The 20175-nt window shown below is 42.9% G+C and overlaps 1 protein-coding gene across 14 annotated transcripts in view; it reads right to left on the reverse strand.

The window, feature by feature from the left end:
* Positions 1 to 1516: 1516 nt before the first annotated feature.
* Positions 1517 to 20175, reverse strand: part of LOC118110527 (membrane-associated guanylate kinase, WW and PDZ domain-containing protein 1) — a 92982-nt gene continuing 74323 nt past the window's right edge. For 11 of the 14 annotated variants that reach the window (XM_035158336.1, XM_035158333.1, XM_035158330.1 and 8 more), the window contains 10 exons: positions 17804 to 18059; positions 15132 to 15223; positions 14297 to 14492; positions 13886 to 14188; positions 11060 to 11263; positions 8877 to 8961; positions 8729 to 8786; positions 6919 to 7062; positions 6557 to 6695; positions 1517 to 5024 (listed from right to left, as the gene is read on the reverse strand). In XM_035158336.1, coding sequence (XP_035014227.1) covers positions 3919 to 5024; positions 6557 to 6695; positions 6919 to 7062; positions 8729 to 8786; positions 8877 to 8961; positions 11060 to 11263; positions 13886 to 14188; positions 14297 to 14492; positions 15132 to 15223; positions 17804 to 18059 — 2583 coding nt within the window. In that variant the 3' untranslated portion in view covers positions 1517 to 3918. Of the gene's footprint in view, positions 5025 to 5833; positions 5926 to 6556; positions 6696 to 6918; positions 7063 to 8728; positions 8787 to 8876; positions 8962 to 11059; positions 11264 to 13885; positions 14189 to 14296; positions 14493 to 15131; positions 15224 to 17803; positions 18060 to 20175 lie in introns of all 14 variants that reach the window. The other 3 variants (XM_035158349.2, XM_035158348.2, XM_035158346.2) reach the window with 1 other exon arrangement.

Here is a 20175-nt window from a genome sequence, read left to right on the forward strand (position 1 = left end):
GTGAGTTTCAGTCATAGTGGTAGTGCATTGCTACTGTAATCTCATTTCAAACACAGGTCACCTTGGATTTAGAGCTTGGCCTAGCAATGAGATTATGACATTGTTAGTCAGGGGTGAATAATACATATGACTCAACATCCAGCTTTATCTTATGACAAATATTAATCACATTATTTAAAGGTTAACACAGACATAAGACTTACTGGATAAAACAAATCTGTATCACCAAGGTGATGCAAAAGGTTATAGAAAGGAAACAGTCATCACCTGCATTAATTACCTTCATCATACCAGGTGAAAAACAGTCCTAGACCTACATAAAGGAAGAATTGGTAATATATAGCATATAAACATCTAACGCTCATAAGATTTAGCACACAAACTAATAGAATTAAGCAGATTTGAGCATTTATTAATATATTTCTCAGCGACTATATCCCCTCATGTGGGCACCGATCAGGGGAACCAGATGATGAATGGCAATATTGTAAAACAGAGTTTTGATAGAAGTTCAAAGGAGTTGTAATGGCTCTATAGTAACTACTACAATACTGCCAGAGGAAAGACAATGCAGATAATTATGGGGCAGTTTATTTATGACTATTTACCCATTTAAGGTATGTTTAGGTTTAAAGCTTTATTGTTTGAGTCCAATGCTAAATTCTCTAAAGGCATTGTGATAAGGTGTACCAGTATGCGACAGAAATGACAAACTGATTCCTACTTCTCTGTTTTCAGTTGTTTAGTATTCCAGACTGGGAGAAAAACAAATACCTCAAGATCTCTCCCATAATGACCCTCATGTGTAGCTATAGCAACCGTCATACTAGTGGATCTTTTGTGGAATACGGATATGCTCTCAGAGCAGTCTGATGTCAGACTCCAGCTGAGAGCTAAACAAATAAAAAACAAATCAATCACTCGCTGCTTTAATTTAGCGCCGACAGAAAAGCCTTTCTTGATGTGGTTGCACAAATTCGAGCTCTAAAAAGTTTCATGAAGGTAATAATACAATTTAGCTTTTTGTAAATAAATGATGAAGATAAGATCATAAGAATCCAAAATAACCCCCTTAAAAAGGGCTGTTTTTTTACAGTGTGTAATGACTTAATTGTTTTTTAAATATATTAGACTGTATCATTGGAGGTGACAGAGTCTTATTGCAGCACTTTAGTAACTTTTTAATGATTGAAAACATGCAAATTTAGTGTTTTTAATTTCACGGAGGACACAATTGAAGGGAAGTAGCAGAGCTTGCACAGCTATACCTCATCATTATGTGTTGTTCAAGTAAGATGAAATACGATTTCGAAGTAGACGAGCAAGGCAGCACATATTCCTACTTACCGTCACGTCAAAATGTAGTAAATTTTCCTTCAGTCTTCAATAAAGGGCAAAAGCTGTGTTTAAAATGTAGCGTGACCACAACTGGCACACGAGAGTCATTTGATCTGAGTGAACAAAGTCTTCTGACGCATAACTGAAAAAAACCCATCTGTGCAGAAATATGAAATCCTTTTGAATTTGTATGGAAAACTTTATTTGATAATAAAAATAGCATTCACAGACTTCTTTTGATAGCTACATATACATTGTAATCCATCTCAAGGAAAGAAGCTGGATAAGTCCACATCTACTTGTACTTAGACTAATGTTATGTATAGCTTCATGGGTCAAATAAAGCTATGAACAATGTAGTATCTATACTGTATATGCATAGTTTTATAAAAAAAAAAAAAAGATTGGCCCATATACATGTACTGCTTTTATCAACACAGAGACAGCATTATGTCTGGAGCAAATTGCAAGAAATAATGCTTGAAGAACACAGACTGCATACAAGTGCTTTATAATACAAAGGCAGGCTAACCATCGAGAGAGATTCAAACCATCAAACAGTTTCTGATTGACCAAAGACAGGTTTTCATTTTAAAATGTCTTTACATACCTGATCCAGAGTAAATCAACACATTTCCCATAAATCATCAGGTCCATTTCAGAGATATAAACACAATATCACATTCCTCACTGCTGAGGTTTTTCATAAATTTCTCTTTTGTACAAGAAAAAGGCAACATTTTATTTTATTTACGGGTTCCTAATAGTTACATTGGAAAATTCTTTACTGTTGATGGTTATGTTGATGTATTTCCTTTTTTTTGTGACTTTTCTTGTTAAATACAGTACCATGGCAACAACAGTGATCAAACAATTCATTTGTTGTGGTTTATCCAATATATTTTCAGTTCTTTAATGAAACATAAAACAGAGAATACACACAAAACACATTATAAAGCAGCAGTTCGACTCCAGTGGCGTGACAGCATGGCTCAGCATGGCAGATTGGTCGCCTCCTGTACCAGGACTCTCCATTTGTTACCAACACAACATACAATACATCAGCTCTTTGTGTCAGGACCCAGGAGGTGGTCGGTGCACAAATCATCAACATGAGGACAGGGCTAACAATTACTGTGGGATTACAGTGCATGTTCCTTATCGATTATTCTCACTCAGACTTACCAAATAAAGTGGTTAAACTACACTTTAATTTACACATGCAGCTTGCACAGGGATAATTTACACATTGGTTTGTTTTAAAACCTCTGCACACCCACAGAGTTGTTTTCAACTACTCTGGCTGGTTGAAAATGGATTGAACCATGGTGGAAATTTATGATGTCACAAAAAGTACCAACAACAATTATCATAACACGCCAACAAGTCATCCCGCCCAAACGGGTGCTACAAAATTAACAGGAGAGTGGAACTGTCAGTCGAACCCACATGTTTCTGAGAAGAGGTCTAATCAGAAAATACCTGTGTGGGTGGATAAAATATGTGCAGAGGTTTTAAACCTCTTTTCCTTTTTTTTTGGCATATTTGAATAATAATATTTTATGGCAGCTTCAGGCTGGTGTTGTGGCATAATGCAGACTCATCTAAAGTACTTCATTGAAAGTAAGATGAGCAACAAATTTAGATAATTCTCATTTTCCCACAATGGAGAATCTACCAGAGCAGTTTTGCCTGTAGCTGAAAGTGAGTCAGGTTCCATCTTTACACACCAAGGTACAAAGAACCAGAATATTTGAGTTGTTTTATAATCCTTCTACACGCGAGTAATTCATTTTCACATCAGTTGTCTGATTTACTTTTCTAATTTCAGAATTGTGTGTGGGTGTATTTTGGCCGAGCTGCCACACATTTCATGGGTGCAACACAAGTAAAGGTACAGCATGCTTTCCCAGGTACAGTGTATACGTCTACCTTGGCCCTTACAGGTTTAATGAAGGTTGCTCAAGATATGTGCCAAATTAAAAATAAATAGTGAGCAAAAAGTCATATATTATTTCTATAATTATCACTCTAGTTTCACCATCAGATATTAAATTTTCATATTTGCCTCCAAGTCCAACTTAATTTTCATAGTTCTTGTGAACCATCAGTGTCTTGTGCTATAGTTTTTTCAGTAAAGTAATTCAGGAATGGAAAAAAATATCTACAAAACAAGTTAAAAACAAGTTTAGTAGTTAGAAGTTACCACAACTGGAAGCATGTTTCATAACTCTGAGGGAACAAATATTTAGATTCAGCAATGCCTACAAAAAGCAATATCACTGATTTCATATGCAGGCACATACAATACCTTTACTATAGTACAACAACCTCTGTTATGTTCAAAATAACTATAACAATGACAAAACAACCAGTATGAACTGAGAGAAGGATTGTACTCCTGCTGTTTTAGGAATCTCTGGATGGGATCATAAGTAGTGAAGTCAATCAAATTAATCAATACATCAGTGGACCGAAATAAAGCACAAGAGTTAGTATCCTCAGAAGTACAATTCCAGTGTATGGTACATAGTTTGCCCAGACAGAGGAGAGAGTGGCGAGGGGGATCTCTGCTCTGCTCTAGATGCTGAGGTCTTTGGAGCTTTCTTTGTACAGCCTTCTCTTGGGCTCAGGGAGCTGGTTCGGGCTGCGGCCTACTGCGTTATTGTTATGGCCTGTGTTGTTGTAGGCAGCATTGTTGTTTGGAGTGTTGTTCTTCATCATGCTGTAGTAGTCCTTCAGTCTGGGTGCTGCTGCATAGTTCAGCTCGTCCCTGCTGTAGGTGCTGTCAGGGGAAGAGTCCCGCTCCATCCGGTATCGTCTCTCTGGTGTCCCGTTCAATTGACATGTCTCCTCCGCCCTTTCAGAGGAAGAGTCCCTCAAGAGGTTGCCGTTCTTCGGGGTTCTTTCGTGTGTGCGACCCCTGGACAGAGACAAGGAATCCCCGTAGTTGTTGGTGCGCTCGGGTGTTGTGGCCTCCCTGACTCGCCCAGCCATTTGTGAGTCCTTGAGGAGCCTCCGCTCATATAACTTGCGTTCAGGAGTGACTGCGAGGAACCCTCCGTCATCGTTATCCCTCTCAGGTGTACGGTCCCGATGTGCTCGCTCGGCCCTGCGGTCCATCGACTTGGCCCGCCGACGATCGGGAGACGAGGTGCGCTTTTGGGTTGGTGAGCGGTCAAGGGAGCCGCGGCGCTGCGGGCGAAGCCTCCCATCCAAAGTAGAACTGCTGCTTGAGAGCTCACGCCCCCTCAGTTTCTCGGCAGCTGCAGCCTTCTTCCCCGAGCTGTCTTTCCTCAGAGTCTTAAGGAGTTTAGAGATGCCGCTCTCCGACTCTGACTTTTTGACTTTGCGGCCTCGGCTCTTCTTGTTGCCACTTCTACTGCTGTTACTGTTGTCTGGAGACTGTTGTGTGGGGGTACTTTGACTGTGATTGTTATTCCAGGTGTGATGATGGTGGGGGTTAAATTGCCGGCCTTGGTAGTCCATCTGATCTGACCCAGCCCTGTCCCTGTTCCTGTCCCCATCTCGGCCACGCGCAGCCTCCTCCTGGCGTGATGGTTTGTGAAGGTCTGGTGGAAAGCTGGACTCCAATGAGGTGTGATATCGGCTGTTGGGTGGCAGCGTTCTCACTTCCGGAGTGTTTTGTGCCCCGGGTGTGGGAGGGTGCCCGTCACTGCTGCCGTCTGCAGGAGAGGAAAAAGGAGGAGAATCTTGTTGACTAGAAAAACCTTACATGAGGACTGTGCTTGCGGAAAAAACAATAATAACATGAGGTCTATTGTGTACCGCAGACATGACTTTCAATTTGGTTCAGATGAGCTTTTGCATTGACGTGACAGCAGGTCAATGCAGAGATTTATGGAAATCATGCAGTCATGTGCTCTTTCATAATATCTCCAGAAACAAATAAAAATGTGTGTATAATATTCTGCTATACATCAGTACACATAAATTGCATTGAAGTGATAATCACTTCAACATGTTGTCTCTACAGGGCTGCAGGTTGAAACACAAGGTGATGTCAGCAACAACAACAGCAGGTGCAACACATTGGCATAAGTGTAGGGCAGGGGTTATCAGTGACACAGCAGGCACCTGGGAAATCATTCAAGACAACATGGTGAACAACGCAATGTGCATCATTGGGAAGAACAAACCAAAAGTAAAACAAAAACAAGTGTGTTTGACACGTTGCTATGGCAGCAGCATGTGACAAGCAGAGGCGTTAAATTAGTCCCTTCGAAGATATCTGGACTGACACTGGCGTAAGGGAGACGATTTGCTCGTGTATTGATTCACAAAAGTTACTTCAGTTCAATTCAGGCATAGCAAGACGTAAAGCAGGTACACAACGTAAACACGCCCACGCGCAAACACACAAAGTGGGATGCAGGTAGGGATGGACTGGAAGGAAGGGTGGGAAAAACTGAAAGGAAAAAAATAAAGACGATAGTGAGAGGGAGGGGACTGGGACAGACTTTTGGCTACAAACCGTGGTCTGATTTTGGCCCATTAGGTAGAAACAGGGCTCTCCCATCTTGTCATTCCTCATTGTACCAACAGCGAGATGAGGAGCCATCATCGCTGGAGAGAGGAGGAAGAGCCCAGCAACAAGAAGAGAATCAGTGAGAAAGCAGGAGGAAGAGAGGAGAAGAGAAATAAAACAGACAAGAGGCCGATTTACAGTGCAGCTTAATCCAGAGAAGAAGATGTTTGTTGTGAAAGACAAGAAAACATTCACTTTATATAGTATTTTAAAAGAAACCTGAGAGGGATTTAAGTGTCAAGTTAAACCGCACATAAGTCAGAAAATATAACAGAGAAGTACAACAATGTGACTCAAACTGTGAGCGTAACAACCTATCTTTAAACATACAAATCCTAAAGAGTATAAATCACTGGATGAGCTTTTGTGGTGACTACTTCTTCATTAAACAATAATCTCTGACAGTCTTGTGCTGAAACCAGGGCAGGCAGTTTACTTCAAATAATGTATCAAAGTATCTCTGTGTTAAATATTTATTATTTGCAGTTATAACATTCATGAAAATCAGGTTAAAAAAAAAAAGAAGTTTCTCTGCAGTGCGCTAAGCAGATGAGAAACTTTATTCTAGTCCACGGTGTGAACAGCAGCGACATTAATAGGATTCCAGTGCTGACATTAGCAGTTTATTTACAGGAAGCAGAGAAAATCATTTGCAGCGTGTTAACCTACCATATTCAGGTACAGATCCATCTCCCCGCTTGAGGACGAGCCGCGCCCTCCGACCCCCGTTCTTGATCAGTTCAATGGCACGTGAATGCTTCATGTTCTTTGTGCTCTCACCGTTTATCTCCAGGATCTCATCTCCCACCTAAACCAAAGAGAGGCCCTGTTATTATCAAAGCCGGATGGTAATATTTCACCAACAGTGTGCAAAGAAATTAACCTATGCTGCCCCACAAAGGCAGGCAGCAGTCACTACAGAATTGCTGAGTTTTTGCATTTTTATTCAATATTGATTTACAGTCTGCCAAGATCTATAGAGGAGAGGAATTTGAGCAAAAAAGTCCCTGTGGTCACAAACTGTTTCATACCCTCATCTTGCCGTTTCTGACAGCAGCCCCATCCTCTGCTAGTCTCAACACGTACAGGTCCATGCTGTACTCCCGTCCTCCTCTCAGGCTGAAGCCGAACCCTTTGCTGTCCCGCTCCAGGTCGACAGAATAGAACTCGGCATCCTGCGAGGCAGAGAAGAAGAGATAAAGAGAAAGTCGCAGAGAGTGACCAGAGAGGAGGATCGACTAATCCGTGGTGCAGTGGAGTCAAAAGGTGAGTCCAAAACGTCAGGACTAATCAAACCATGTCCCACAAAAACTCACAAAATGTCAATGGCAGTACAATACCTTGGAATGCATGAATAATTCATGCCACAAGAGGCTGTGAGCAGGGTACAGATCACTAAGCAAGGGCAACACAAGGGCTGGACCAAAACTCACCACACTCATCAAATGTTCCCTCCCAAGAGTAACATGGTCTCCCCCAAAATCGTTTTCTCTGGGTCTTACAGGTGCAAAGCTTTACTCAGCAGTAAACCACATTTGAATGTCAGATTTTACTGATTTTGAAGAAACTTATAAGATCAAGCAAAGAGGTCAATTCAAGTGAGGATTGAGAAAAACTGCTTTTTCTGTGCACTTATAGGAACAATGACTTCATAGGTTATTTTTGTGGGAGAGATCTATACATTGATAACAGAAAAATGCAGTTTGGGAGATGACGCCTCAACTTAGACAAAGAATGAATCTAAAATACTGCTGTTTGTGCAATGAGAATAATTGTACATAAAATGGACTGTATGTGCAAACATAACCTTGATTTTGAATACAAGTTGTTTGCTATTTTCGTCTTTTTAGTGGACATATAACAACGTGTTTGATGCACATTGTGATTTAAGTGTGTTTCTATTGATTTTCACATTAGCTCTCAGAGAGCACAAAACTCCACCAAGGCCCAACAGTTCCCTTCTGATACCAGATTTAAATTCACTAGATCCAGATTTTTAGATGGATCTGCGCCAATTTCACACACTCATTAATATCAGTCCCCTAAACGCGCCAGATTTTTTCATCAAGGTCCATAAATTATTCTCTGAGAAATCAAAAAAAGATGTTGAAAAACGCCTCATTTCACAATGTTAAAGATAATCCATGAATGGGTTGTTTCTTGAGTCATGCCCCACCCCTTAACAACATTTCATGGAAATCTGTTGAGCAGATGAAAACATGAAAACTACAACAATGAAGACTTAATCCGTGAAAGATTAGTATTTGTAGTTTATTGCTTATTTCTCTTCTGCTAAATACTTGATTATCACAGTTGTAAATCTACTACGATGCTGTCACAATGGACATTTTCCCGAAACTGTGTCAGGCTGCACTAGTGTAGCTTTCCCAGCATGTATGGTAAATGACAGGATAAATACACAGTGCTTTTCTATTGACTGCTCACGCTATACAATGGACGTTGTGTGCTCATCAGGAGCAGTTAGGGGTCCGGTGCCTCGCTCGAGGATACTTGCTTTCGCCCTTCGACACGCTGGATGTACGTCATTGCAAAGAATTGATTGTTGGTATGTCCAATAACTTCTGGTAATAATTCAACCTTGCTCTGTTCCTCTATTTTTTCACGTTCTTAACACAGTTATTTCTGCCACTATTCATGAACAATTCTTCTGAGAGGAAAATGCCTTCTGGGGGAGACTGAACATGTGCACGATTATCTGGCAACTCAAAAGAGGTTTTTCCTCTGCTTATTGCTAAAGTCTGTTTTATGCACTGTGACTGACGTATTGGTGCCGAAAACCCAGATGCTTAATAGCTGTGGGGTGAAAACATGTTTTCTTACCTGTGTCTGATTTTGTGTTGGTGGAGGAGGAGGAGCTCCTTTCGACTTGGAGTTATTCCTATAAAAACAGAGATTAAAGAATATATCCTCGACAGGGAGATGGATTTGTGCGAATTTAAGGGGAAAAAAAGGAAAGGCGATCACCTACCGTAACTCTGTAGACTGTGGTGTGTGTGTGGTGGTGATGGTAGCTATCTTCTCAGCATTAGTCAGCAGAGAAGCATTGGAAGATTCTGAAGAGAAAAACCAAAAAATATATAAGATGAAGAAAGAAAAATCAAACACAAAACGACTGCCTTTGTTGAATTCACTTGCCTGTAGCAGTGTTTTCAAAAACCTACTCAGAAGAGAAAAACGTTACTGTCCAGAAGAGTCGCTTGAACCACCCACAGGCTACTGTTTTCAACCTGATGCTAACTGCCTGTGATGTTGTCATTTGCCATTTGCTCATGAACAACGCTGGCTGCACTGCACAAACAAACCAAAAGAACAGCAGTAACGGAAAAAATTAAACGCACGACTTGCATCATTGTTTCATTTGCAAATCCAGGATACGACAAAAAAAACAACCCAAGGACAACTGTCTTGTCTGGCTGTTCTTTAATTCCATCTTCTCACCAGCAAGAACACCGCAGGACACATTCGTTTCCACTGACACTGGCACAGCTACAGCTGAGTCCCTGTTTAGCAGGAAACGTCAGCCTGACTCATTCGTCTATGGCTTTTTTCTCACTTTCCCCTCATTGCTAGAAAATGAACAGTGTTCTAAAAGCACACATCTTTTGAAGCATCTGAAATGAGAATAACTTGGACTCACAAATGTCACCATTCCCATTTTATAAGGCCATGCCTTGTTTTTCTACTAGGGTCCCTTACATTGTGCATTTGTATGCACAAGCCAGTGGGTTGGTGAACATGTGTGTGTAGGAGTTTGTTCCCACCTCTCTCACCTCCAGTCTTAATTAAGCTATATTTTCTGCCTCTGTGGAGGATGTTGCTGCATCGCTCTGCTCAGTGCTGTCATTGGTTGACCAGTGGCTCAGCTCAGTCACAACTCTTAACCTTACTTTACACAAACTGAGGAGCAAAAATAACCTAAAATTGTAATTAGACCATTGTAATTCTTTATCCTTTTGGCACAGAAAATTACTGTCGGCAGGCCTATGCTTTGTTCTGCTGGACAACACTGAAATACTGTTGTGATTTGATTTTGAAAAGGAGGGGCTGTCATAACAACTGAAATTTGACAGGATTAGAATAATTCTCATTAATTAATTCTCATTACCAAATTAATTACCATAGTAAAAACTGAGTGCTGCACATGCAGTCACTGCGGCATTCTGGGTCATCTGTAAGGGTTCCACTGTGCAGGACGGGAGGCACTGGGCAGGGCAAGAGCTGAGAACCATAAACCATGAGCTGGCCCAGAGATTAAGGTGAATACTGAGTCAGGTAAAGCCTGATCTTTCCAACGTATGTTGCATGGTAAAACTGAGGCCTTCTTATTTATTTCAAGTTTGACATCTAACTAGAAAACTTAGAGGGTTTAAATGCTGCCATTGTCAGACACAGAAGAATCACATCTTCAATACCTTCGAGAGCTGCAGTACCTTTGGCACTTAAAGTGATGTGGATAAACAAATACCGTCAGAAATTTTAAACTTTAGAGCCTCGACTTGTCACCAAAGTATTGAACCTTGTGACATCCCTCGTCCAGGGTGTACCCCACTTTTACTCCCTGGAAATGGCTCAATCTACCCCACAAAGGATAAGAGGTACAGCTGATGGAAGTATACTGTGGATAATTATCCCAAAAAAAGCATGACTCACTGCCATTTAATATTTAATAATGACAGTAATTGCATACATTAAAGGGAAGTGCACTTGTTTTTATTTAGCCTTTTAAAAGCTTCTATAGGAACCTGCTTGAGCTTTAGTATTATTATGCAGCTCTATTTCCTTTCCTAAACTAAGCTGAGGAGATTAACACCAACAGGAAGCACTTGATTAAATGTGTGCAGTGCTTTTAATCCTTTCAGACTGACAAAATATTGCAAATGGCAAAACATCCGGCAAAGAAAATAAACAAAAAGCACAGAGAAAGCGAGAGAGAGGAGAAAGAGTTCTTGTGGAAGCGCTGCATTAGTTTCTGGGGGCAACTTCATCTCACTCCTACTCAGTGACTCACTCTCTCAGGGTTCACACCCTGATGAAAAGTGCTCTTGCCTGTGAAGAGCAGCAGTGCCCTTTTCTTCCCACTGCATCCATGAATAAGTCACATCATGCTACATTATGAAACAGCCATGTGAGGCTGGAAGCCAAAAGCCTTACCATCACCGGGGATGATCCTGAGCGAGACTGTGTTCCCGGCTTCCTTGATCAGGTTCACGATGTCCGAGTGCGACTTGTTGGTGATGGAGCAGCAGTTGACGGACAGTATTCGGTCCCCGACTTTCAGCTTCCCGCAGCGGTCAGCCGGGCTGCCCTCGATGATGCGTCCTATTTTGTGGGGCATGGCCACACAAGCATTTCCAGCTTTTGTTTGAACCCATATGTTCGTTTACATGTGTCAGAAATAAGGTGTGATGGTGGTTTGACAAATTGATTTGTGTGATTGTTTGATTTCATTTGATTGAAAGGAAAAGGACGGAAAGAAAACATTGAGAGAGAAGGAGAAAGGAAGAAGGAAGGTTAATTGTCAAATCACCAAATCTCAGTTCAACCATAGAAAACCATAAATTGTGTGCACATTGTATGCAAACATTCAGTACACATGCAAAACACAGCCTGACTCAGAGAGGAGGAAAAACAGTATAATATCAAAACCTTGGGAATACACAGATGTCCTCTGCCCCCATCGTGTGACATGTTAATCAATGGACTGTGAATCATATGCCACCACTCAAGGTCCTCTGAGGTTAACACTTGACGGCCTATCAATACACTGGTCACTGCATCCTGGCTGTTCCCACAAACACACCTCCCTGCCAGGGATCGGAGAACACACAGCCGTTGCTGCAGTTTAAGATGTTCAGGTAAAATGACCGGGCTGTGTAAACAGGAGACGAGATGTTTGTCATGTGGTCAATGCGAGCGCTACAAAACATACACTCTGCACCTGAATGACACTTCAATACTACACGTCTTGTTTGCACAGCAGCCCTGAACAGACCCTGGGGACCAGAGCTTCTCCACGCCCTCCCTCCTTGTCAGACCCTCCCCCTCCTGCTCCTCCTCGCTCTCCCCCGTCCATTTAGTACCGCAACAATTACATTATGTCTCTGTCTTGATTGAAATAAATGCACTTGTATCCAGTCACTGTCTAAATGATGAGATATGAATCATTTACTGGGTGTGGCAAGTCCCCAAGATTTAATACCAAAGCTGCTAAACCCAACACCAATCCCAGGTCATTACAGGGAGGGATGAGAGGGGGATGGGCCCCGCTGGACTGGAGCAAAGTGGTTTGTGTATCCACTGTGTGTGGGAGATCGAATCAGCAGAGAATGCTTTGTTTTTCTCACAATTAAAAAAGTATCTTGTGCTCCTGGAAGAATCCTCTGAGCTGTGTAGTTGTTTTTGTTTTCAACACACATTCCTCTGTCAGATTTCAGCTCATGTCCCACATGGTCGCAATCCATTAGGCGAGTGAGTACAGGATGCTACAACACGATCCCAGATCAGCTCGTAAAAGCTGAAAGTCCATTCATCTCCTCCTCCCGTGACGAACAGTGACGGAGCGGAGCAGGGAGCGCAGAGAGGCAGCAGCCAAAACAGAAACCTCAAAAGACTGGAAGACCTTTCGACGTGGTTGTTGACTAACACCACCACTATGAATAATACATCACTCCTTGCATTGTATTTTGCAGAGCAACACCATTAGCCCATGGGATCAATGAAATTTTCACTGGGCAGTTAGCATTGCTAATGTCTCATCCATTCTTGTGACACGCCACAGTGCATCATCATAATGGCCAGCTATACGAGGGACCTTGACATGACATTGATGTTTGGAATTCATCGCTCGGAGGTTAATACCAAATTTGTTCCAGAACAACATCTACAACTCCTCATCAGCGCCCGAGCAGCTTTAATACATGCAATTCTGCTGTTTTCCGTGATGCGTAAATGGTATAGACAGATATATTCTTTGCTGAGTAGACTCCAATTACGCGCTGAATGAATTGTTGTGGGCAGCTGTGAGGCATGAATCTGTGATGATGGTGTTTGTGATAAAGCTGCAGCCAGCCTGATCCCGAGGGGCTGAGCTCAGCACATGAAGAGATTTCTTTATCCCTGAGCTTGTGACGGTAGGTGTGTGACCTCGGTTTGTGGCTCACTCCTGTCAAACGTCACTCGAACTGCTATTCATAAAGTGGAGTGGAGTCAATGAGGAGTGACTGTAAAAATACTGACATTCTGCCAGGAGATGGCATCAGTCATTTCACTCAGAGGTGCATTCATGATCTCTGTGGCTTGAGTCTGAGGGTTTCTTTCATGTTTTAGAACGTAGGACAAGATGAATATCCCTTGTATGTTTGAAGGTTGTCAACCACCAGCATGTATTTAGGGATCGCCAGCAGATGCTAGAGACCACTGACAGATGTTGGGGACATCTCATCGGTTGTGTACCTTGGTGTCATTGGGTGTTTTCAGCCTTTTAATATAATCAGTGATGTTTTCTATCTGATTACAGGATGTCATGACACGTTATATAGCTCATTTTCTCAATGTGAGTAAATATGTTATTCCCTTTTAGTCAGTTAATCCCTTCCCTCTTAATTCTTCATGATCTCACTGTCATAAGGCCTAACAAATGTTGGTATAAGTGTTATCGTCAGTGCCATACGTTGAGGAATATTACTTTCAGATCAAAATATTGCCACTCTGAAGTTATTTGTTCCTGCTCCTCACAATAAGAGAATAAATGAACTGCAGAGAAAAATAATGCTCATCAGAAAAAAGTGTTTTCACCAACCCAGATTAGAGACCACCAGACAATCAAGCTGTTGAGTCAGATTAAAGTCTAACTTGAACCATGTTATTCTTTGAAGCCAAACAAAGTAAGCCCATAGTAAACAAAATAAATCCCCATGTCACACTGGATAGAAATCCCTGTCAATCTCTAGTAGCTGCAGCTCCGTCTGCCTCACTTACCAAACGTTGTGCCGGCGTCAGGCCTGGAAACAGACGACACAATGACGAAACCGAAGCCCTCGTTCTCTCCACGCTGGATCTCCACGTCATACGGCTGTAGGGAGGCGGGCACCACTGCACTCCCGCTGCCGCCTCCGCCGCCACTGCCTATGCCGCTGGTAGAGCCGCTGCCTGAGCTGACGGTGTTGAGCGAGTTCTGGCTCCCCTGGGGGGTCCGCTTGCCCTCCGTCAGACTAGGTGCCTGGGTGCTGCTGTGGTGGGAGGAGGCTGGTGATGGAGGAACGTCACCCTCTCCTTTTGACACTGGAGAGGAGGAGGAGGAGGAGGAGGAGGAGAGTGGTTAGACGAGTGTTACAGTGTATTTCTTGGCCTGCCTACACACAGAAAAGTTTTATGTAAAACTCTCATCACCTCCGTATCCAGGGGACTTGCGTCTGACTGTGAGGTTGACATGGCCCTGTTTGGCAGCCTGCTGCATCAGCTGCACCACCAGCTGGTGAGACTTGCCCACCACCGCCGTGCCGTCCACACAGATGAGCTCATCACCCGACCGCAGCCGCCCGTCTTCATCTGCAGCCCCGTACTTCACTATGTGCCCTATGTAGATCTGGAAAAGCCAAGCCCACATAATGCATGTTATCGGAGATTTTGGTTAAACAATGCTTTTGTCAAATGATCTAGCGTCATGATTATGATACTGTGGCTAAAAGCTAAAAGAGTACAATGAATCACTGCATACATTAAAAGGTATTTGTGGCTGACTTTTGGAGAAATATAGAAGGCAAGTGCAGCCTATTGCGGCCATGCAGAAGCTGGTGTGCTTTAGGCATCGTGTGGGAGTGCACACACGGCTCTGACAGAAACAAGCGCACAACTACTCTTTGGCACAAACAACAAGTACCAACTCCTGTGGGGTGGACCTGCAGCCTGCTTCCATTTTGTTTCCCTCTATTCCTCAATTTCTGCCTTCCTCCCCCCCTCTTGCTCCCTTCTTTTAAGACAAATATGGCGTGCAACCAGAAGGATTGGTGTGCACGGCCTTTGACTTTCTTAACAAGCTGTCTATAGGATCCTCCAGGGACTACAACTCCAGTTAGAGGGAGAGTGATGGTTTACAGGCTAATCCACACAGAGAAGCACGAGGAGAAGGAAAGACGGACAAGGACCAACAACACACTGTGAGCGCTGAGGAAAAGGACGGAGCGTTCAGGGAACAGCAATAGTATGAATGTGGAGGGATACTTACAGGCTCCCCGGGCTCATTTCCTCCCAGGATGCGAAAGCCGAAGCCTGTATCCTTCCGCCAAAGGAAAATGTCCTGCTCCTGGCAATCGGGCACTGAAATACACAAGAGGAACAGTGAGAGGACGACACCAAACCGCCCAAAGACCTGATTGACCGATTAGCACGCTAATCACTGATTGCTTGTTCTCTAATCAACGAGTTAACTCCAGTTTTGTCTAATTCTAATAAAACCCTGTCTAGTTCTGTTATTGCTGATCAGTACGGTGCTTTTCTATTAGTGTCAGTATAAGAGGAGGCAACGCCAGCAGCTGCTCCTTCCTCCTCCTCAGTCCTGCCTCGTTGAGCTGCTTGTTCTCTTGTGTAGACGACAAAGGAGGCTGTGGAGTCTCATGCTGTGAACATGTCATACTCGGAGACCTGCAGTCTGAAGAGTTAATCAATGTCAGTCTCCACTATTGCCCCTAATTTACCAAATTTTATATACAAGAATGAATTTTTAGAATCTTTCACCGTTTTTCATGATACACACAAACACAAAACTACCCACGCGCTTACATCTCACCATGGACAAAGCAGGCCGTGGAGGAGGACACAGGCAATTTGGTGACGGTCTGTTCAGCCCAGGGGGGGCAGTACGCACCGGAGGCACAGGCCATTTTTTTCCCTGCACTGCCTGCTGTCTACACGGCTGCCACACAAGGCCAGCAGTCGAACCCATTAGCTTCAGCTCTGCGGTTCCCTCGATAACTCACTCAGTGTGATTTAAGCTGCAGCGGCTAGACTTGTAATTAACCCTCCGCTGACCCGTGTCGATGGAGTTGTGATCAAAGTAAACTAACAGTAGGACGTTGGGCGCATCAAGCAACAGGTGACATGACGCGCTGAAGGAAGCAGGATTCCCCAAAGCTCACCTCTCAGTTACACTGTCCTGCCACTGACACACGGCTCCTGCTGCACTGATGCATGGATGCACCTACTCTCGAATTCAAGAGTGCGTCCTTGTATGTGGGAGCCTGCCTGAATAGACATAAAATACAGACACAGAATCTGGGCTTCATTTCTTTGTCTCTCTCCCTATTCTGTTTCATTGTGTCTCGCCCTCCTCCCCCGATGACTCAAAAAAAAGGGCTGCAGCTCCTTCAGGGGTTATCAACCAGATATACCAATCAGCCGCAGCTTAAAGCAGCCCTCTCCGGGCCCTGTTAATATTTAATCATAAGCAGCCCTAGATTCCACAGGCAGCCATGATTATTAACCAGCACCAGCACGACTCGCATGTCGAGCTGGCAACAATCACAAGTGTGCGACGAGCTAACGCAGCAGTCCTACCGTCGACATCGCCCCTTTATAATAACAATGCAATATTTCACAACACAGAGATGTATTTCACAGCATATGCAGACCTCATCTTTAATATCACCGGCAGTACGAGTACAGGAGAGGGGAAATGTATTTCAGTCTGAAGACGGGAGTGAACCTGTTATTTCGGAGGATCCATCCTCTTTCTCAGAGATTCTTCCATTAGAAACAGAAGTGGTTTGACATCCAAACAGTGGTTTACAATGCAGAGTAATGCAAGAATAGGCCACAACAGATAAATAATATTGAGGAGTTTTATGCAGGCTTTCTGGTGTTTTTTAATCTGTTTTTCCAGTGTGAGACAATCTGTTTGGCTGCTGCTGCTGATGTAAATGTGGTCAGTTTTAAACTTCCCAGCAAAGTGGTTTGGACCAGAAGCTGTGTCTTGATTCAGGGGACACATCCTTCAACTGCATTTGAAGAGCGATTGCGTCACTGTGGCGCCACTAGACTGTGGTCTTGGTTTTTTAAGTAGTTCTTATCATACTGATGTTTTTCCGGGGTGTTTGGTTTTTATTAATTATTTGATGCTATAAAAACTTGGGTGAAGCGTCATGATTGACAGCTGAGACTGACTCACGATCGGTTAAGCCACGGTATCAGGACCTCGATACACCACGATCATCACTGCGCAGACTCTGTCCCCAAATGACGTCAAAAGCACATAATGGCGACACTCGTATGCTGACACACACACACACCACTCATCAGAAACATCTTGCATGTTTTCAAGGAGACTTTCCTCTTGGAGGCATCTTTTGTCACTGGATCAGTTGTGACTCAGTAAGCACACAATTGTTTAACAAACACAAACACACACAGAGAGATGTAGCCTGTGGTGATCACACTGAATAGTGAACACCGAACTCTGGACGAATTAAGAATTCAATTTGCTGATATTCTCCAAGCAAAGCCATCAGAGATGTTTAGATGTCTTCATTTCATCAAAAGAGTCTGAAGATTTAGTCAGTGGATATAATACAGTAGTTAAAAAACTGTTGTCTGTGAAAATAACCTTTCCTTGACCTCTACGTCTAATCCCAAAATCATGCAATGGACCTTTAATACAGTACAAAAAGAAAAAAAGGGGATGCTGTGGAACAGAATTTAAAATTCATACACAATAAATTGTGATACAGCCTCAGGTATTTGAGTGTCATTCCACAGCTGAGAGCTTCTTTTTACTTTTTTTATCTTTAGCTCCTTGTCTCCTGACAGAAGATCTCAGGTCACATTCACACATAAAGAAAGGTAAACTTTTTTCAACTCATCTCAGCAAAAACATAAAATAAGACTAGACTGAGTTATACTCACGTCGGCTCTCGTACATGCTCCTGGACTGCGCCCAGATCTTAAAGGGGTCTGGCTTCTTTTGCAGGGTGAGGGTGCCATCTGTGGGGTCCAGAGGGGGCAGGCCTGGCAGAGGCTGGGTGGGGGCAGCAGGAGTGGGACCCACGGCCTCGCTCGGCATGGCAGAGGGTGGGTGGCTGGGGGAATCGGTGTGGGTGCTGCGATGGCTGCACACACTGTGCTGGGAGCTGCTCTGGCTGTCTTTCCTCTCTAACTGGTGCTGGGTGGACAGAAAGCAGAGAGTGAGGTGTGTGAGCGATGGGGGCGGACATGAGCAGAGGATGGAGGCAGAGGGCAGCGAGAGCGTGAGTGATAAGCGAGGTGGTGATAAGGAACGAGATAGGGGAGAAAGAGGCGAGTGAGAAAAGTGTTGATGGAGGACAAAAAGAAAGAGAAAGTGACCAAGGTCATCTTTTTTAGACATTGCAGTCGAAAATCTCTCACTATCTTTCTCTTAAACATCTGCTGGAGTGTGAAGAGAAATGATTTGGTTTCCATGGTTGCCAGACAAAGACAGTTTGAAATGTGAGGGAATTTTAACGAATAAAGATACAGCCTTCATGAAACTCATGAATCTTTGGAAACAGAATCAAGGTTGGTCTCATAGTTGAGGCTGAAAGGTGTAAAATCTGGTCTGAAATCAAAATGTAAAATCCAAACAACAGAGAAGAATCTTAGTATTACTATTAGTAAAAAAATGATTAGCTGTTTTAATTGTGAATTTAAAAAAACAAAAAGAGTTTGGCACTGAAAATATTCAGTGTTCATGACTTTAGCTCAGAATGAAAGAGCCCACTCATTCATTTCAATGATTCTGTCTCAAGCTATGAAACGCTTGATCTCTGTGAACATATTGTGAATAGGCAGAGTCTGTAGGAGAGACAGGACTTTGGGGCAAGAAGCCTTCTGTTTTCTATTTCTAGTTTGACCGATCACACTTTGGTTGCTCACAGGTAAACAGTGTGTGTGTGGAGAGCAGAAGAAGTGGAACACATGGACCAATAAGTCTCGGCTATCTGCTTTTAAAGTTGCCTGCATTCATGTTCAGATAGCTGTTAATGGAGATAAGCCAAAATGTCGTTAAACACCTATAAAAACCTGATGGCATATGGATGAGGGCCACTTCAGGCAATGATGCGGCACTTCTCTCCTTCTTGTGGCCCGGACTAAATGAATATGAGCCTTTAGTAGCCAAAATATTCCAAAACAAATGTGGGCCTAGCACATTACAAATTTGGGCGTCCTTTGGTTGACATGGGGCCACCTTTGGTTGACATGCTGAATTGCTATGGCTTACTTGTGGCCCGAATATAGGCCAAAACAGTTTTTGCTATGTGAAAAGGTAGCGCTGCTTGTGTTTTGTGTGGAGAAACGTTTGACTCGAACTGTAAACAGGGTAGAGTGAACAGGAGACATCCGCCCTCTACACAGGAAGTCCCCAGATATCGGCCGTGCCTCTGAGGTTGTGAAAGACCCCAACCACGGATGATGTTGATGATCATTTTAAACAGGAGAGGACCGATTTTTTAAGAGGAAAGAGATTTGGACACTGGACCAGCAACAACACACAGAGGCTCAGAGGGTTCAACAATTAAAAAAAAAAATCTGGCTCAACTTGCTGCAGTGGACAATCAAACAAGTGCAGGGGCACAATGTGAAATTACTTTGTAATGAACACATGTTCAAAAATCCAAATAGCTTTGGACTAATTTGAACATAAATCCTGAAGCTAACAGGTGAATCCACAGATTTGCTATCATTTGCTTTCCCTTTGTATTTTTGCAATCTACGGTTAAGAATCAAACAAACATCCACACACTGCTTCTCGAATGCTTTGGTTTTGTGATGATCTGATCACTGGTCTCCTCCCTGATTTTTATTTATTGCTTAATTTACTGAGCTCAACGGGGAATGCAACAAGTCAAACTGGACCACAAAGAAAATTACGTCAAACACTCTGATGCGTTGATAGACTGTTAATATAACTGTGGATACAGTTTTGCTTCTAGCTTTTTACTTTGTGGCTGTTGCAACAAAAGATAAAATAATTGCTGATGTAACGATTTTCAAACTTCTTGGTTTTGTTGGTCAACTTCCTGAATCATATTTCATTGTGTGACTGGGGACTTTACCAACACACCCCCAATATTGAAGCCACTTGTGTTCTTTTAATACCAGGAGTTTTTCTTTTTTTTAATGGCTGGTTATTGTGCTGCTGGGAACTTGACGATTTTCTGTAACCTTTGTAATCTTATTGATTTTGATTATCACGTTGTTATTTGCAGATGCACTTTATAAATCCTTTCATGAAAAATGAGCCTTACTGACAAAATGTA

This window comes from Hippoglossus stenolepis, chromosome 6, assembly GCF_022539355.2.
Source record: "Hippoglossus stenolepis isolate QCI-W04-F060 chromosome 6, HSTE1.2, whole genome shotgun sequence".
NCBI lineage: Eukaryota > Metazoa > Chordata > Actinopteri > Pleuronectiformes > Pleuronectidae > Hippoglossus > Hippoglossus stenolepis.